The sequence below is a fragment of the Gobio gobio genome (assembly GCF_949357685.1).
Source record: "Gobio gobio genome assembly, chromosome: 23".
Lineage (NCBI taxonomy): Eukaryota > Metazoa > Chordata > Actinopteri > Cypriniformes > Gobionidae > Gobio > Gobio gobio.
The window spans coordinates 40,534,223-40,553,124 of record NC_137119.1 but is presented as its reverse complement, the minus strand read 5'-3'; the positions used below and the strand labels follow the sequence as shown (position 1 = coordinate 40,553,124).

Below are 18,902 nucleotides of genomic sequence, written 5' to 3'. Positions count from 1 at the left end.
ACATGCTCTACGCTTACGTGAACACAAATGCACTGGCTCCATTTGACGTGAACAGGACGTGTTCGTAACGCTATTCATGCATTAGAAATGTGTTGGTCAATCATTCACATCTGCATGTTTCTGACCCTGTTTCTTCAACATGCTGTAAAAAAAAAAGTAACTCAAATTTTTTATCTACTAAATGAAATTAAACTGATTTTTAAAAATTTGTTGAATCTTGTATAACTTATAAAAAATGATGAAAATTGCTGAACTTGCTTTGATGAGTTAAAGCAATGTAAAAACATATGTTGTCATAACTTATTGATCATATACTTCTTTACAGTGTGCATCCTGTTTTCTGTTGAAAAGGAAAAGACCACAATTTAGTGTCCAAACACAAGACCAACCACAATCCTGTAAAAAATAAACAAAACTGTAAAATAAATGAATATTATAAAATATAATAATATATATATATATATATATTTTTTTTTTTATTTATTTTATTTTTTTTCTTCTCCAGTTTATTCCAGTTTAAAGGGTAACTAAACCCTCAAACAACTTGTGAAAATGAAAATTCTGTCATTAATGACTTACCCTCATGTAGTTCGACACCCGTAAGACCTCCGTTCATCTTCAGAACACAAATGAAGATATTATAAATGTTGAAATCTGATGGCTCTGAAAGGCCTCCATTGGCTCAATGGCACTTTACACTCTCAAGACCCTTAAAAGGTACTAAAGACGTTGTTACAAAGTCCATCTCACTACAGTGGTTCTACAATAACTTTATGAATCGGCGAGAATAGTTTTTGTGCGTAAAAAAACCCTAAATAACGACTTCTATAGTGATGACGATTTCAAAACACGGCCTCATGAAGCTTCGAAGCGTTATGAATCAATGAGTCGAATCATGATTCGGATCGCGTGTCAAACTGCTGAAATTTGGCGATTCAAACCACTGAATCGACTCACTGATTCATAACGCTTCGAAGCTTCATGAGGCCTTGTTTTGAAATCGTCATCACTATGTAAGTCGTTATTTAGAGTTTTTTTGCGCACAAAAACTATTGTCGCCGATTCATAAAGTTATTGTAGAACCACTGTAGTGAGATGGACTTTGTAACAACGTCTTTAGTACCTTTTAAGGGTCTTGAGAGTGAACCGTGCATTGTGCCAATGGAGGCCTTTCAGAGCCATCAGATTTACACTAAAATATCTTCATTTGTGTTCTGAAGATGAACGGAGGTCTGACGGGTGTCGAACGACATGAGGGTAAGATATTAATGAAAGAAATTTCATTTTTGGGTGAAATAACCCTTTAATGATCTGCAAGACTGGGGCTTTATTAGTGCGGTTCATCGATTCGAGTAAATGTTTTGACATTTGGTTATAAAGTGTTTTAATTCTACAATATATGGTGTAAAAACGTCTGAGTCATACATAGGCTGTAAAAAAATATGGCCGTAGTGTCCGTGACGTCCCCCATAGGATTCTGAAGAGCAGTTTTGAAGCGCAAAGTAGGGTCGAGCTGGCCGTCGCCATCTTGGCATCGCGTTATCCTGCGTCACTCCCGGAAAATAGAAAATGGGCAAAGAGGCGGGACGTGGGCGGAGCTGAGGTGACGTGATGACTAACAGACAGCAGATAAACGGCAATCCACCTGTCACTCAAAGTGGCCACGCCCTTAATTATGCAGAACTTTAAGGCTTTATATAATGTAAATTAATGAGTTATAAAAAAATTCACCCCCTCAGTCGTCATGAGGGCAAAATTAGCCGTATAGACCAAACCCACAGGCTGTCCCAGACTGTAAACATGTGTTCTTCTGCTGTAAAGTTGGGCCTTTTAACATGAGCTCAATGAGATTCTGCTCCTTCTGGAGTCTGTCTCTAGTGGCCAGTCCATGAACTGCAGTTTAACTCACTTCCGTATTGGCTTCAAGAGAAACTGGAGGAGGTTGCCGCTTGGTTGAGTACTGCCCTCTTAAGGTTGAACGGTGGCTACAGCAGTTGAATTTTCCTATTGGACGTTGTTTGCCATGCCCCTGGCACGAGCTCACCATGCCCGCCTAATCAATTCGTCCCTGCCGGTCTTTTCCAGCATTTTTCAAATATTGCCAGTGTGTTGAGTTGCCCTTTAAATCTAAAAATCCTTAAAAAAATATATAATATTTACTCTTGCAGATTTGTTCTCCATTTATATAAACAAGCTAAAAACAAATGATGTTAGATTTTAAAACTGTACTATTTTTAATAGTGAAGTGAACTGTTTTTTAATTTGTGATTTTAAGATGCAAAATCATATTAAAGATATATTCTCTGCAAACAGGTGTTAATATCTGCAGTGTTACATCTTTTTTCAGGATTTTGAGATATATTTTTACTGGAAAGCAAGTCAAAAAACACATTTTTGAGGTGTGGAGATGTATTTCTTCTTCTCTTAAGATACTGTATATTTTAAAAGAAAGATCTTTTGCCATGTGAGAACATTTGTAAGATCCACAAAGAGCCAAAGCTCTGATTTGAGCAACAATGAAACATCAAAACCCTGTTTTTCATCTTCTGTTATCTTTTATCAATAGAATGTTTGTTAAAAGTTATATGGACTTAATAATGTCAGTACAAAACCATTTCTAAACAAAGTTCATCTAAGTTTTTTTTAATGTTTCTAATTGTTTCAGAATGTTCAGAGAACATTAAAAACGGTCAAGTCATTTCTTTAGCTCTTTTCACAACACAGATGCTTCAGTGCAGCTTTACAGTGATGATAGGAAATTAATTTTGTTTAAGTAGAAAAGCTAAAGTAAATTTTTGATTGATTAATTTCTGTTGTAAAAACTGATTTCCCAAAATGTAAAAACGCATGTAAAAAAATATTGCACAAAATGAAAACAATAATGAAAATATGATAAGTGTGAATCAAAAAATTAAAAGCGCAAAAAAAAAAAAAAAAAAAAAAACAAGCATGATTTAATCTCTTAAATGTCTTAGTGTGTGTTTTGGTCATATTTAGACTTTCTTCAATCTAATTTCAGCTTTTTATCTCATAATTAGGACTTTTAATCATAATTTAGATTTTTAAGTCATAATTTTGACTTTAAATCCATTTATATCAGAATTTGTAAAGTCCTAATTTCAACTGTTTATCTCACAATGACTTAGCATGTCATATTTTTGACTTTTTATTTCACTATTATGACTTTTAAAATCATATTTCTGTCTTTTTATCTAATAAGGACTTTTAAAATCATATTTTTGTCTTTTTATCTAATAAGGAGGACTTTTAAAATCATATTTTTGTCTTTTTATCTAATAAGGAGGACTTTTAAAATCATAATTTCAACATGTTATCTCTTAATTATGACTTTATGATAATTGAAATGAGCTGATCAGTAATATAGTTGAATATTTAGTGTCCCCAACTGAGCAAGAACAATTGGGGACAAAAATAGAACAGTAACATTCCCACAATGTTTGAAGTGTGTTCACATAACCATGTTTTTAAAAAAAAATATGTTTTGAACATGGAGAGAAAACTAGAATGTACATTTCCTGAAGAAAATGTGAGTGGTGCTTGCAGTGGGAAAACTCGGCACTCGGTTGCCGATTGGGTGTTTCAAGGCGGTTGCTAGGGTATTATGGGTTGTTGCTATGGTGTTGATAGGTGGTTGCATATTCAGGGTGGTCCTAGGGCGTTGCTAAGTGGTTGCTAGGGTGTTTTGTGTGATTGCTTTTTATCTTCCAAATAAAATATAGCAACTCAAGAATGATATAAAGTCAAAATGTTTTTTGATAATACGATTCAGTGCTGAAAAAAAAAGCTTCATAGATCCTTTGAAGAGTTTAGCATTCTTACAGATTCTTAACAAGCTATTTTGAGTCATTAATTCCTCATCAGCTGGTTGCTGAAACACACAGGAAGTGTCAGATGAGTTTCCTCTCTGCTGGTGTAAAGCCAGAGCGGTGTGTGTGTTTGTGTTGTGCGGAGCGCTCAGCCAGTCTAAGCAGAATCCTTCTCTAAGATCAACAGCAAAAACACCTGAGAAAACACAGTAATAGCACCTAAATTCTCCAAACTCCCCGTACGCTCTCGTGTATAAATATTAAGACACGTCAGTGTAATGTATACAGCCCAACAGAAACCTGCTCGTGTTTATATACATTTGAACCTGTATATTATTAAGCCGCTCGTTCTGTGTGTGCGTGTGCCAGAACGACCTTCAGCGACTCGAGTCACGATGTGTCCCCACTGCACCTTTACACACGATGTTACTTAGTTTTGAACCTGAGCAAATAATGTCTTATGCTGCCTTCATGTGCTATCGGAAATGTCCCTCTTTAGAAGTCGTAATTACGAGTTTGTTGCATTCAAGTGCTTTGTTGTCAGAATGAACAGTAATCATGGAGGACACCAGGTTATTCTTGCCTATTTATTGGGAAAATCTTATTAAAACCAACATCATATGTAATGTCCCATCATGCACTGACAACCATATAAACATTCCAGATAGTCCGCTTTCTGTAATTGCAGTCAAATGCAGGCTATTTTCCTTGTGTATCAAATATACAATACGCTTCAAATGATTACTCGTACATGTAAATATGTACTACATTAATGTCAAGACAAGACGCCCTAGCTGTTTTGGGGAAAAAACTAATAAAACCACACCTGCCACAGCAGTAGTTCTCCCCGCCACCATGTTTAAAGTTCATGGCAGGCCCATCTCGGAAATTTTGAATAATCAAAATTATTTCCGAACTTCCCAGTGGTAAACACGACATCATAGGGCGTTCATGTGCAATTTTTACCTCGGAAACTCGTATTTACGATAACTCCCATAGCGCATGAGCTGATCTCAAGTTAAAGAGCATTTTGCATGGGTTCCGTTTGTTTCCATCATCTTCATGCAGAGTTCTGTCTAACCGACTTTGAAAGGATCCTGCGAGTGTAGATGTAGCTCTATTTCTCGCTCACATGTGCTTTTTATTATTCTACATCTGTTTTGACCCTCAAAACCATGTCGGAAAGTTACCAAAAATCACTCGCTCTGGTTTTACAGAACACATGCACAAACACACAAGCTCAGAGTTGTTCGGAGAATGTGAATCTTCTCTTTCTTGTGGTTCTTTCGGCAGCTTGTTATGGCAAGGTTATGAACAAACGTTATTCCAGTAATGTTAATAGAATGTTTGTTAAAAGTTATTTGGTCTTAATAACGTTCATCTAATGTTTTTTTAAATGTTCCTAATTGTTTCAAAATGTTCAGAGAACATTAAACAGCTAAAAAGTAACATTCCCATAATATTGCTTTAATGTTACCTAAAATAGGCTAACTTCCATCAACATAACCAACACAACCTGCTGCCACAGAGAGCGCGCTTGGAACTATTTTCAGGCGCTGCGTAATATCATTGCGAAAATGGAAAATGTTGGCTAGCTGAAGCCGTTTACCTCCAGTCTTTGTGCTAAGCTAGGCTAGCTGGAGCCGTTTACCTCCAGTCGTTGTGCTAAGCTAGGCTAGCTGGAGCCGTTTACCTCCCGTCTTTGTGCTAAGCTAGGCTAGCTGGAGCCGTTTACCTCCAGTCTTTGTGCTAAGCTAGGCTAGCTGGAGCCGTTTACCTCCAGTCTTTGTGCTAAGCTAGGCTAGCGGTGGGTGCGTCAGACAGAGTTATGGCACGGAGATGACAATGGTATGTATGGACGTATCTAACTCTGGGGGATACGGGGAATAAGCCAAAGTCCCAAAAAAGTCAGCGTGTTCCTTTAAACTAAACTAAACCTGTTCTCTCTTCATGCAGCAGATATTCTCTGGCTCTGTGCATCTTAAAACAGTTCCCACACCAGCGATTTCTAGATTATCATGGCAGCTAATCAATGACTTGAAGATAGTTAACTCATAAATTCATCAACTAACCCTTCAGAAACGTCCTGTCTCAATGTTGTCACTTCTTCTTGAGTCTCTCCATCATTGTCCGACTCCGGTTTGAACATAAAAGGATGAACAGTTTTTCAGTGTGTCTGCGTGAGGTAATCAGAGCCATAGATATACATAATACAGGCTAGATGTCTCGTCTGCGCTGCTGGCCAATGGAGGTCGACGTCCGCACCTGGCGGCCATCTTGTCACAGTCAGCTCGGTCACTCGTAACATTGTGTTTTAATGGTGCATGTGCTTTTTAAATAACCATAACTTGCTCAATTTTCTACCGATTTTCAAACTGTTTGGTTTGTTATAAACGTCAGAGATGTAGTTATGACACTGCATGATAATTATTCATAATTTGTTCAACATATATATTGTTGAACAAATTACATTTATACAAAATACATTTCCTCCGGCATCTCTACAACCGTGGCTATGTTCAGAAGGGAATAATAGCATACTAGTTAATGTTTGCACTACTTGTGTTGTTCATCCCTCGGGTTAATCAATTCTGCTTGTGTTATTCAGGTATAAAATATTTCGCTTTTTAAAGATATCATGTGAAACATGCAACAATAAGCATTTATGCAAACAGTAGAACGCTAGCATCCAGAATAGGGCTTGGGCGTCGTGACGTCATTACTTGGCGTGGCGGCCATGTTGATGGACTCCTTTACTGCTACTCAGACTACTGCCCACTGTTTATAGACGTACTCCCTCTCAGTCGTGTGTCTTAATTTGATTAATTTGGCGTTATTATTTTAACCATAAACCGTTGCTGCATTGCGGGGTGTAACAGCGCAACACATAATCGCCAATGGAAAAAGGTCGAAAATAGATTAACTTTCCACCGCCAAGACCAAGTATCCGAGGTAATGTTAACTATAAGAGTCGCCGGCTTTCACTAAAGGACGCTGTCAGCTGGATGCAAGAGATGTGGAGAGCACAAGAAAAAATGCCCACCTCCGAATTCACGTGGAAAGGGTGATTGGAACCGTCCGCAACAAGTACACTGTTTTGTCAGATAAAGTACCGATTCACATAGTGTTGCCAAGCAAGGATGAAGACATGACATTCCTCGATTGTGTCTGTGTTGTGCTCTGACAAACATGAGCCCTAGTGTTGTGCTGAAATAAATGTGCATTAAATACAGCCATAAGTGTCTGTTGCATCCATACCCACAATCTTCACAATAAATATACTTAAATTAAATGCATGTGTCTTATAAACAAGAAGCAATAACAGTATAATGTGCAAAAGCAAGAAGTCTCTCACAATCAGATGTTTTTCAGTGTTTATTTGGAAGTAGTGCAACCTGAGAACACAGAACGGTGCAGTGCAGTTGGAATGCTTCAAGGTAAAAGGTTACATTCAGGATCTGCAGCTCCTGAACCCATCCATTTGTGAACTGCACATTTCATATGGATCCAAACCGTTAATAGTTCCGCTTTTGTCCATATACCGGTCCCTGGCTTCCCTATGTAACGTATCCCGGTAAATTCCACATCCTTTTCGGGATTTTAACATAGTTTTTCTTTCTGCCAACTCTGCTTCTCCTCGTTCGATTTGCTGTATGTTTACATTCGAGAGGCCATCAACATGGCCGCCACGTCCCAGAATGCAACGCGGCACCCAAGCCCTATTATAGCCACGTTAATAACGTTTGTAAGAAACCAAACCATTTGTGAATCCGTCAAGATTTCAGCGAAATGAGTGTTTGTGTTCGTGCAGATCACTCACCTTACATCAGGTACCACAGAGCCCGCCAGAAAGCTTGCCTGTGACAAGATGGCCGCCGGTGATGACGTTAGAGACTCTGCCGTAAGTCATCTAGCCTTTATTATGTATATCTATGACCAGAGCTGCGAGCTCTTGAAGCTCCGCCCTCTTCCTGAAAGGGGGCCAGCAGCTCATTTGCATTTAAAGGGACACACACAAAACATGTTTTTACTCACTCTCAAAGTGACAATTTTAACATGCTATACAAATTATCTGTGGGGTATTTTGAGCTAAAACTTCACATACACACTCTGGGGACTTATTTTACATCTTGTAAAAAGGGGTATTATCGGACACCTCTAAAGTGATACAGAACTAATTACAGCTGATAAATACCAAGCCAAAGACATACATCAACTAATAATTTATTTGTATATTTGATTAATTCAGTGGTCATTGCAGTTACAGAGACAGCAAATAAAACGGGTGTTGAGAAGGAGAGAAGCTCTCCCAGTACGTTAGACAGAAGAATGTTCCTCATGTGGAAACATAAAGTTCATCAAACTGCACATTGACTCATGTATGTACATCTTCATTCAGACACACACATCACATTCAGACTAATGGATGTACAAATACATACACAAATTCATTCATACAAAGATATGTAAAAATATACAGTTGTGTGCAAATGCCTGTGGCCGATCCAAACGTTCGGTTTATTTCTGCTCATTTTAATGTGGAAAAGCTGTTTGTTTGCTGCATTTCTTCAAAGCTAATTTAGCACATGCTCAGTTGGGATGGCAATGAAATGTTCTTGCCAAAATGAATCAACCAAAGATGAATTGTGGGAATTGTGCCCAAACTTTTGCACACAACTATAAACACAAATACATTCGCACAAGCAGAAACATTCTGCACGTCTGCCGATTCCCTCCAGAAACAGAATTCAGTCTTTCTCTAATTGCTCATTTATTTAATGACATAAGGGTCATTAAAATCGGTAATCTGCGCCGCTCATGCAGCAGGAAAGCTTTTATATGTTTATAGTCTCTCATCTCAAGTCCAGGAGTAAAATGGAAATGGAAATTGCTGTGGAAATGGCATTTCCTTCGGCATCTCTACAACCTTGGCTATGTTCAGAAGGGAATAATAGCATACTAGTTAATGTTTGCACTACTTGTGTTGTTCATCCCTCGGGTTAATCAATTCTGCTTGTGTTATTCAGGTATAAAATATTTCGCTTTTTAAAGATATCATGTGAAACATGCAACAATAAGCATTTATGCAAACAGTAGAACGCTACATTGTCACATGACCTCATTACGTTGCATGTTTAACTCGTCCCGTTGTCATCCTGTAAATATGGTTGTCTTGCATTTTTAACCCAATTTTGTGCAAAAAGGTCTTCACTTTTGGAAGTCAGATCACAAAAATATATATGTTGAATGTAATTCCTGTGCATTTGTCACACTGCAAATGGAAGGTCGAGTCGAGTGCATTGCATTGTGGGATACAGTGTTACACGCAGAGCACTTGGCAATGTTTGGAATGGAATATTATCACTGCTTACCAAGCAATAAACGCCACATGCTGTTTATTAATAGGAAAAATATGTGAAATAGTATGCAGTATGGATGATAAACACTAGTATGCAGATAGTATTCCATTCCGTACATATCCCTAGTCCAAGATCCTTAAATATATATATATATAGTGTCATGATGTGTGTGAGAGTTTACCACAGTGTATCTACGGATGCTGGTAAAAATGATCAACATTTTAACACTACTTCAGTTAACTCTCCTGTTAGTTTAACAAAGAAGCAAACATTGGCTTACAAAAGACTAGTTATTGCATAAACACAGACATCTATCAACATAAAATACTACAACAATAGAAATCATGTTATCCTGACAATAAACATTCTGTCATCATTCACTCATGAGACATATTGGTTGGGCGGGGATTTTTTTTCACAAATAAAAGGGTTGTTTACTTCTTAATGCAGCAAAGAGACAGTGTAAAACAAACTTTTGTACTGGAATTCGTTTAGACATCATGAGCTATTTTATCTCTAGTTAATCCTTCACTGTGATTCCTTCATTTCTTATTTGACATAGCACTGAGGTCCCAAAGTTATACTGATATTTGTGGCCATTATTAGTCAAATGATGCTGGGAACATGGTCTTGGTTGTTCATGTCAACTGCGGCAGACACACCAAATACCACTACATTTTAAAGTGCCCCTATTATGCTTTTTCAGGTATTACCTTTCATGTACTGTGTAATATATATATATATATATATGTTTGTGAATGTAAAAAGTCTGCAAAGTGTCAAAGATCAAAGATAAATTAAGTAATTGTTTCCTAAAAGAAAGAACTGCAAAAGAAAATCCACTTTGATGTACGTTTTGCTTGAATTGATGCGGTAAAACCGTCACCATCGTTACTGTTCGTATGACATCAAGTGCTGAGACCAATCACAACAGACTGGGCCATCTGACCAATCAGAGCAGAGCAGACCAATCACAACAGACTGGGCTGTCTGACCAATCGGAGCAGAGCAGACCAATCACAACAGACTGGGCCATCTGACCAATCGGAGCAGAGTAGACCAATCACAACAGACTGGGCCGTCTGACCAATCAGAGCAGAGCAGACCAATCACAACAGACTAGGCCATCTGACCAATCGGAGCAGAGCAGACCAATCACAACAGACTAGGCCATCTGACCAATCGGAACAGAGTAGACCAATCACAACAGACTGGGCCATCTGACCAATCAGAGCAGACCAATCACAACAGACTGGGCCGTCTGACCAATCAGTGCAGAGTGGACCAATCACAACAGACTGGGCCATCTGACCAATCAGAGCAGAGTAGACCAATCACAACAGACTGGGCCATCTGACCAATCAGAGCAGAGTAGACCAATCACAACAGACTGGGCCATCTGACCAATCAGAGCAGAGTATGCTCTCAGAAAGGCGGGGTTTAGAGTGACTGAATGCTTTATTAAACCGTATCAGACACTGTAAGAAAAGAGCTGATGCTGTAATGGATACCATGAGAAAATGTAAGTGTTTTTTGACTTTGGATGCATGTAAACCTGTTGAAGGAGACTCCAAAACAAAATTATTAACCTTTAAAATAGCATCACAGGGGCACTTTAATTCATTTTTAATGCAGATTGTTATGCTGATAATGCATTTGTATTTCAAATAAAAAAGCAAGTGGTCTCAGACTTTAAGACCCAACTGTATGTGTGTATGTGTGTCTGACAGTAAGAAATGCAAACAAGAACAACACACGTCATTATTCTCGTCTTTGTCCTGTCTTTTAAATGGTCAGGCGGCAGATAAAAACCGAGACATTCAGTAGTAGAAGAGAAAGAGTGACAGAGCATTATCCCTGAAACATGCTCTACAAAAGTATGCAAACACAAGTAGCTCAATTTCACGTGTCGTTAGATTCAGAAACGCACCAGAATGCAATTCAAGTTGTGACTCTGCATTCTCAACCCCGCCACAAGGGGCGCTGTAATGCATTAGCATCAACTGTCTTCTTCCACAGTCAGATTTCTCCTTCAGATGGACCACTGTGCAAGGATGAAAGACACTACGCAAGTTTTGCCCAGATTTTTTACAATCCGGAGGAGTCGACGCCAGTAGACAGTCGGAAATTTCACAGAAAATCATGAATCTGTCCAAGTTGGAGGAGATGCACATGTTTGACATGTTTGACATGTTTGATGTTTTGATCATATTAGCTGCATCCTTCGAAGGTCGATTGCGTCACAATTTGAGTTCTGAACGACTTGAAAGTCGTGTCGTGTATTACAACCTTGAGTTTAGTTAAACTGTTGGACATGTTTATAGCTACCTGAACATAACACAACGGGTTTAAAGGAACAATTCACCCAAAATAAGAAAAATCGATCATTATTTACTTGCCTCATATCATTCAGAACTCATATGCTAGTATTTTCCATGAAAACAAAAGGATTTTGGAATAAATCAGTAGTGACCATGCAAGAAAAAATATAACCACTCTGTAAAAAAAAAAAGGCCTTACGTTTTTAAGTACAATCAACTTGGATGCTTAAAGGTGCTCTAAGCGATTCTGGGTGGAGTAACTTCTTGCTGACGTACGAAGTGTTGTCAAACAAAACAGAGGCTAGCTAGACCCTCCCTGCTCCTCATCCCCCTCCGCTCCGTGCTTCCTGATTGGAAGCCCTTCTGCCGCCGGAGTTCTCGCCACCTTTCGAAGGCTTTTCCGATGTAAATTCGGGACTTTGCGCGTTCCTTCTCCTTTTCCCTTTTCGTTGCAAGTTGTTCATCAGGGGGGTATTCCAGAAAGCAGGTTATGTGACATCCCCGGGTATGTTTAAGAGTAAGTTAGCGGATAACCTCAACTTTCGGTTCCAAAAACGGAGGTAACTTTCCGGGTATGTAAGAAACCATGGCAACTCACTCTAACTCTCCGGATCAGGTTATGTTCCAGGGTTAGTTTGCTTAACCCTCTGGGGTACTTCGAGTCAAAAATTACCGTTTTATAAAAAAATGTTAAAAATCGTAGCTTCATCGGAATGGTCCAAAATTAGTGACTTTGTTGGTACTTGGTATATGAACACCCCAAAACATTGGGGACAGGATTTGAAAAGTCTAAGTGGTCGGAAAAAAAATAGTCACACTCAGGACCTTCGGGTCAAAAATGACCCCTATAGGAAATTAATGGGACATTTTTTTGTGCATACAATCTACAAATCAGCCAGGATGCAGAAAAAAGCACTCAACAGTGAAGGGGTGAATCTCTAAAACATCAAGAGTGCAAAACAGACAAAAAAAACTCACACACACACACACACACACAGACAAAAACACAATTAGCTTTTGGAATGGCACGCGTTCATTTGTGTGTGCGTGTGTTTTTGTGTGTATAAGTGTGTGTGTGTGAGTTTTTTTGTCTGTTTTGCACTCTTGATGTTTTAGAGAAAATCCTTTCCCCAATTTTTTTGGGTGTTCATATACCAAGTACCAATAAAGTCACCAAGTTTCGGACCATTCCGAGGAAGCTACGATTTTTAACATTGTTCTATAAAACGTTTTTTTATAAAAAATACCTCAGAGGGTTAAGAGGTATTCAGATGTGTTTTTTTATCATTAATATAGTTATTAATATAACCAAATTTGTTTCAGTTATATAATATACAATATTATACACTAATTCTAAAGAATAAAAAAAGTTTAAATGTTAATTAAATTAAAATATATTTATTTATTTTATTGTCATCTCACACATGGATCTGCATTCAATTAATTAGCATCAAACAAACAATAATATTTTTTAAAGATTACTTATTAAATGAAAAGGTGATTGCACAACCACCAAATAGGTGGCGATGAGCACTAAGTAGATGATGTAAAGCGGCATTAAACAAAAGAAGAAGAGGAAGTAGAATGGCACACTTTTTCTTAGTGTCTGTTTCCATGGTGTATCATCGATTCGTCGCTCAGTTGAGAATGTCTTGTGTGTTAACTAGGAATATACTCTGAGTTGTCTGAACTTACTCCCGGACTCGTTTTTGAACCATCATACCTTGAGTAAGCAAGGTTTGGGTTAATCAACCTAGAGTTCAAGGTATATGTGACGGTAAGTTAACCTTGCTTTCTGGAATACCCCCCAGAACGTTGTCTCTTTGGTCATGTGTCGGCCATATCAAAATCATATAATTCGAACTTCCGTCTTCATGCTTCTCTCTTCTACACACCCCTTCATGTGCACGCGCACTAACCCCAAACCTCCACCCCCAAATAATTCTTGTCGGTTACTGGCTGGAGCACTGTTTATTATGTTTCGTTGTCCAGACTGCCCAAGCTTGTTTTTGTTGTTCAGGGGACAGGCAGCTAGCGGATAGTGAGGATATGTGTGACGAAAAATGTTTTGGCCTAAAAAATGCGCAACATCGCTTATAGCACCTTTAAAGCTGCAGTCTGTAGTTTTTCCTCTTTGTCGCCATCAAATCTGCAATTGACCTATTGGTAAGCCCCTCCCCTCGAGCGCAGATGAGCCAATAGCAGTTGAGTATCAGTTGCGCTGGGACCAGAACTCGGACATCTTTAGGCGTCAGCGCCATAGAGAAACATTAGAAAATCCGAAGCTCTCATCGGTTTGATGGTGTTTATGCTACAAAAATGCTAAAATGTCGTGCCTGAGGCACTGCAACACTGACTCCAGGGATCCTGAGAGGATTTTCTGTTTGTCATACTCTCGTTAAGTGTCGATTAAAGTCCCTGTTAACATACAAACCGAAATAACTATCTGTTCTCACGTCATGTAACACTGTAGGTCAAAAACACGAAGGTCTACATTTCAGTGCCTCTCCATAGTAAACTGGTTATTTGTAAATTAATTTAATTTTAGATATGTTTAAGGTCTACATTATCTGTCCTACTAAGGAGGACTCCTATTTTGATGGGTATTATAGTCTACGGGTAACGAAAGGAAGAGCTCGCACGCAGTTTATCGGAGTTGTTTTGCAGATACAAAGTTTACCAGTTATTAATTGCACCCTCGAAAAGGCATACGGTCTGTGTATATGTTTGTTTACTGTTAGTTGTATGAGTGTTCTTGTGTAATTTGCTGTGTATGTTAATGGTAATGCAACGGAGAGAGAGAGTTTGGGAATGAGACGTTAATGCGCACTTCCTATGCTTTGTTTGTTCAGCTCTTACGATGATTTTTTGGAGTGAAAAAGGACACAATAAACTTGATAAACCATCAGTAAAGTTTTGCCATCATTCATCATACATTTTGTGTCCAAAAATATCTTGGGATAAGCGGAGGAATCCAATGTTTTGAGGAGAATGTGCGGCTGTCAGTCACCGCGCCGGTGTGGATACTGTCATTCAGAATCACAGATTATACTCTTTGAAAGTATGACCAACAACATAATTTTCACCGGAAAATGTCATCTGAACAAGTAAGTAGAGAACATCCACTTTTGTTCAGACCAACTAAGGGGAAAAAGCATTACAGTGTGTTCACACTTGTAGTTCGGTTCGTTTGGTCCGGACCGAAAAACAAAACATATAGTCCTGGTCCGCTTAGCGTTCACACTGGCATTTTTATCAGCGAACCTAAAGTTACCGAACCAAAGGCATAGGGATTCGGTCACAACCTGATTGGTCGGCTTTTATGACGTATATTTCGCGACGGAGCTGCTTACCGAACATTCAAAATAATGCTGTGAGCTGGATTAACATATGTTAGTACATATGTTTTTATTTTTACCAGCTGAGAACTCACGAAGAGCTCATCAAATGTTCAAAACATTCAGAACAGCAGCAGGATTTCCTCCAGAAACGAATATCTGCATATATTGATGAGGCACTTTACCTCCTCGTTGCTCCACGTTTGCCCTCTACTCATTTTGGATACACCGATCTTTCCGCGTCGACAAATCAGCTGACTTGTAGCGTCGCATCTTGTGTCATCACGTCCTGTTTTTGGTTCGTTTACATGTTTTGGTCCGTGTTGCGTTCATATATCAATCGAACCGCACCAGAGTTGGTTTGGAAGAGTTCACATATGTTCAAATTAACCTCACTAACAGAGCAATCGCACCAGGGTTCGTTTTAATCGAACCAAACATGACAAGTGTGAACGCACCCTAAATCTAACGATCGCTTATCATGTCACGTCAAACCGTGCAAATTATACTTCCGTTTTCAAATGGTTAATGTTAACAACATCAGCGTTGCGTGACTACATTTAATGTGTATTAGGGCTACCTGTTGGCCTGACGTCGTCATACTCTATATATTCTAGTCAGAATATGAGTCTGATTCTGCTCCGTTGGGCTGTGATTATGGGGTTTGTTTCAACCGAACCAAGAAAGACCTCAATTGGATAGACCTACAACCAATCAGAGCAACGGAGCGACGCATAACGTTAGTTATCAAATGTCAACAGAACTCAACTGCACTGTGTTGTCATGTCCGCGGGTTGAAGCGACCCCAATTATGTGATATACAGACCCAGGAATGCGAATTTTAGCAGGCAGCCCTGCCAAAATAACACATATTTTACCCCCCAAATGCCTTTTTTCCACGGAGAACAAGCCCGGAAAGCTATTGGGCTTGTTTTTGGCTAGTTTTGAGTAACGTTAGCAATTGGGCGGGTTTTGTTGTAAAAACTTGGCAACCCTGTCTGTACGCACGCTGGAATAAGTAGCCTAACGTTAGAAGAAAAAGATTAGTGTAAATGATCTTTGCCGGTGTTGTAAAAAAAGAATTTAAGGAGACACAGAGTACTTACCAACACGATCATCATTTCTGAGAGAAATAGTAAAGGTGAATGCATATACGAACAAGTTCTCCGTTTAGGATTAGAACAAATTCAACCCAAGCGCCTTTGATGACGTGGATGATTACGTTACTGTTTATCATCTGTCCATCATCGTCTAAAGCCCGCCCTGACAATGTCATTGGTCCGAACAGTTTCTGTTCGGGCATAATTCCTTCTCTACCGATCAAGTCCAGAACGAACTGCCTGAGTAAAAATGTTGTGGGCGGGGCTAAGTTCGGCTGGCATCCAGGCTAGCTACCTGTAGTAAAGTTTCCATTTCTGTGCAGTCTAATTTCTATTTGTCATATACCACCAAATCAACAAATGAATGTCACCAACACAAATGAATGTCACCAACAAATGAATGTGGAGTAGAAGTGATTGCTCCCTCTCATAGCTAGCGCAAAATAATTGATATTTACCATAATGCACATAGCAAAACGAGAACGGCACAACAAAGAAAACCCTGTAACTGTATGAATTAAGCGAACAAGTGTGCTTCTGTTACATAATTGAACCATTGAAATGTCTTGTCCAGCAGAACAAAAACTGTCTCTGCGTCCATTTTAAACCCCTTTAAAACACGGAGTTCACGCCACATTTCAAAAGCCCTTTTTAATCCTTGTTTTCGCATAGGCCCGGTTGCAGTCTCTTTTTTTCTGTAGCCACTCCGAGGGTGCGTCTCAATCAGCTCCCTAGTTCAATAGTCAGGGATCAGCCCATTGACTTATGTCCTGATCAGTGTCCTGACTACTGAGCTAGGGAGCTGATTGAGACGCACCCCCAAAGTCTGAAGTCTTTTACAACGGGTGAATCTCCGGATGTCACTGGTGATTGTCATTTGAACCTTTCTGGATCCGCCGTCAAAATTATATCAAGTGCTGTGAGGAAAGGCTATAAATCTCCACCTCCAACATCCTCACACGAAATATAGCCAACTAGCCGGGACACCTTCTTTATGTGTACAGATGTGACGTAATGACGCAAAGACATGCTTGAATTTCCCACGGAAATCCACCAGCACCACTGGAATTAAGAACATTATTACAAGCCTACCATTGGAAATCAGGCTAAGGTAAGCAGATAGTATTGAACACTGGCTGGTTATGTACCCAAAAAAGTTACGGACTGCAGCTTTAAGTCATTTCAACTTAAATTACATTAAACTGACTTTATGAGTTAAATCTTGCATGAGTTGAAAATTGCATATTAAAGCAATGTAAAAACATATGTTGTCATAACTTATTGGTCATATCATTTTGTCCATACAACTATAATCCAAATCTTCTGTCGCCATTTAATGACTTTAATTAGTCATTATCCACAGATGATCTTCTCTCAAATGTGCTCTGATTTAATTCAGACATCATATGGATTACTTTTATAGTGATTTTTGTCATTTTGCGGTGCTTAACAGACTGTATTTATATTGGAAAGAAGGACATTTTCCTCTTGCGTTCCACAAAATATTGAATTAGTGTGACATTAGTGTGAGTAAATGATGACACAATTTGGGTGAATTTTGAGTGAGCCATCCATTTTGAGCAAAACCTTCACGCATTTGCATACTTGCACAGAGTATGTTTCGTTCTATGGGACATTTAATGGCCATTTTTGCACTAGATGAAAATCCTTCAGTATCAAAGTAGACTTCCACACAATCCACAGCTGTGAGAAGGCCTTCAAATGTGAAATGATCCAGGCCGACGATGACGATGATGACGATGAAGATTTTGAGGTTTTCAGAACTGAAGCGAGCAGCATGTGGTCGCACATCTGATGAAGGCCACAGAGACGAGAAGAACCGAACCAGATGCGGACAGAATCGTTCTGCTGATTTGTAATTTGAGGACGTATTTCATATTTGATTGATTAAATTGTGGCTTTGAGAGGAAATGGAATCAGTCCGTGTGCTGTGTGTGTGTGTGTGTGTGTGTGAGATTCAGTGGTGTGTGATTAGAAACAGTCTTTTTAACGGTCCCTTTAGAAGGCTGACCAACAGGACGACATATCAAATAACGCACTGGAAACGTACAGACGACAACAGGCAGAGTTCGGTCTCTCAGTCTCCCGCGTACACAGGACAGTGGTCAATAATAAACAGTTCCTTCCCTGCAATCCCATCACGCTTTGCTGCACTTGCCTTTCTTCTCTTTGCGCTGGAACTTGCGCAGTCGTCGAGTCCAAATGTCCCTCCACTGAATGACCAGGCTGTTTTTGTCGGCCAGCAGTCCCGGGCGTTCGGGGCTCGTGGGACCCTCAGTCGTGCCCAGGATGAGGAAGCGTTTGCCCATGTGTATTCGCGGGCATTTGCAGGCCAGATCCTTCATATGGACCCACAGCATGTGATCGCCTCTCTTCAGCGGCTCTCCCCGGCTCTTGTACACGGACGCCAGATTCACCGAAAATTTGGCCCAGTCGCCGACCGTCTCCATGTCCAACACACTGACCTGGACGGCTACAAATACACACATATGAGAACGGTACACCAGATACGATTAACAATAAGGTCCGAGTCAGGTGCTTATGTGTTGTACATTACAGATGAAATGGTGTGATAAAGGAATTGTACCGTAGTCCTTTTTGCAGTATTTCTTCATGTTTATCTTGAGATTTCCCTTCAGTGGTTTACAGTACGAGTCGCAATCTGACAACACAGAAATGTGTAATTAAATCGATTTGAAGAAAAAATACTGTCAAAAACAACACTCTACAACATCTATCTATCTATCTATCTATCTATCTATCTATCTATCTATCTATCTATCTATCTATCTATCTATCTATCTATCTATCTATCTATCTATCTATCTATCTATCTATCTATCTATCTATCTATCTATCTATCTATCTATCTATCTATCTATCGTTCCATCCATCCATCATTCTGTTGTTCCATCATTGATGTCTATCCATCCAT

At 39.2% G+C, this 18,902-nt stretch overlaps 1 protein-coding gene across 1 annotated transcript in view; it reads right to left on the bottom strand.

The window, feature by feature from the left end:
* Positions 1-18,105: 18,105 nt before the first annotated feature.
* Positions 18,106-18,902, bottom strand: part of ntn2 (netrin 2) — a gene marked incomplete at its 3' end in the record, with an annotated part of 32,461 nt that continues 31,664 nt past the window's right edge. Inside the window, exons 5-6 of the mRNA XM_079806355.1 lie at positions 18,555-18,629; positions 18,106-18,440 (exon numbers count right to left, since the gene is read on the bottom strand). Of these exons, the coding sequence (XP_079662481.1) occupies positions 18,106-18,440; positions 18,555-18,629 (410 nt within the window). The remainder of the gene's footprint in view (positions 18,441-18,554; positions 18,630-18,902) is intronic.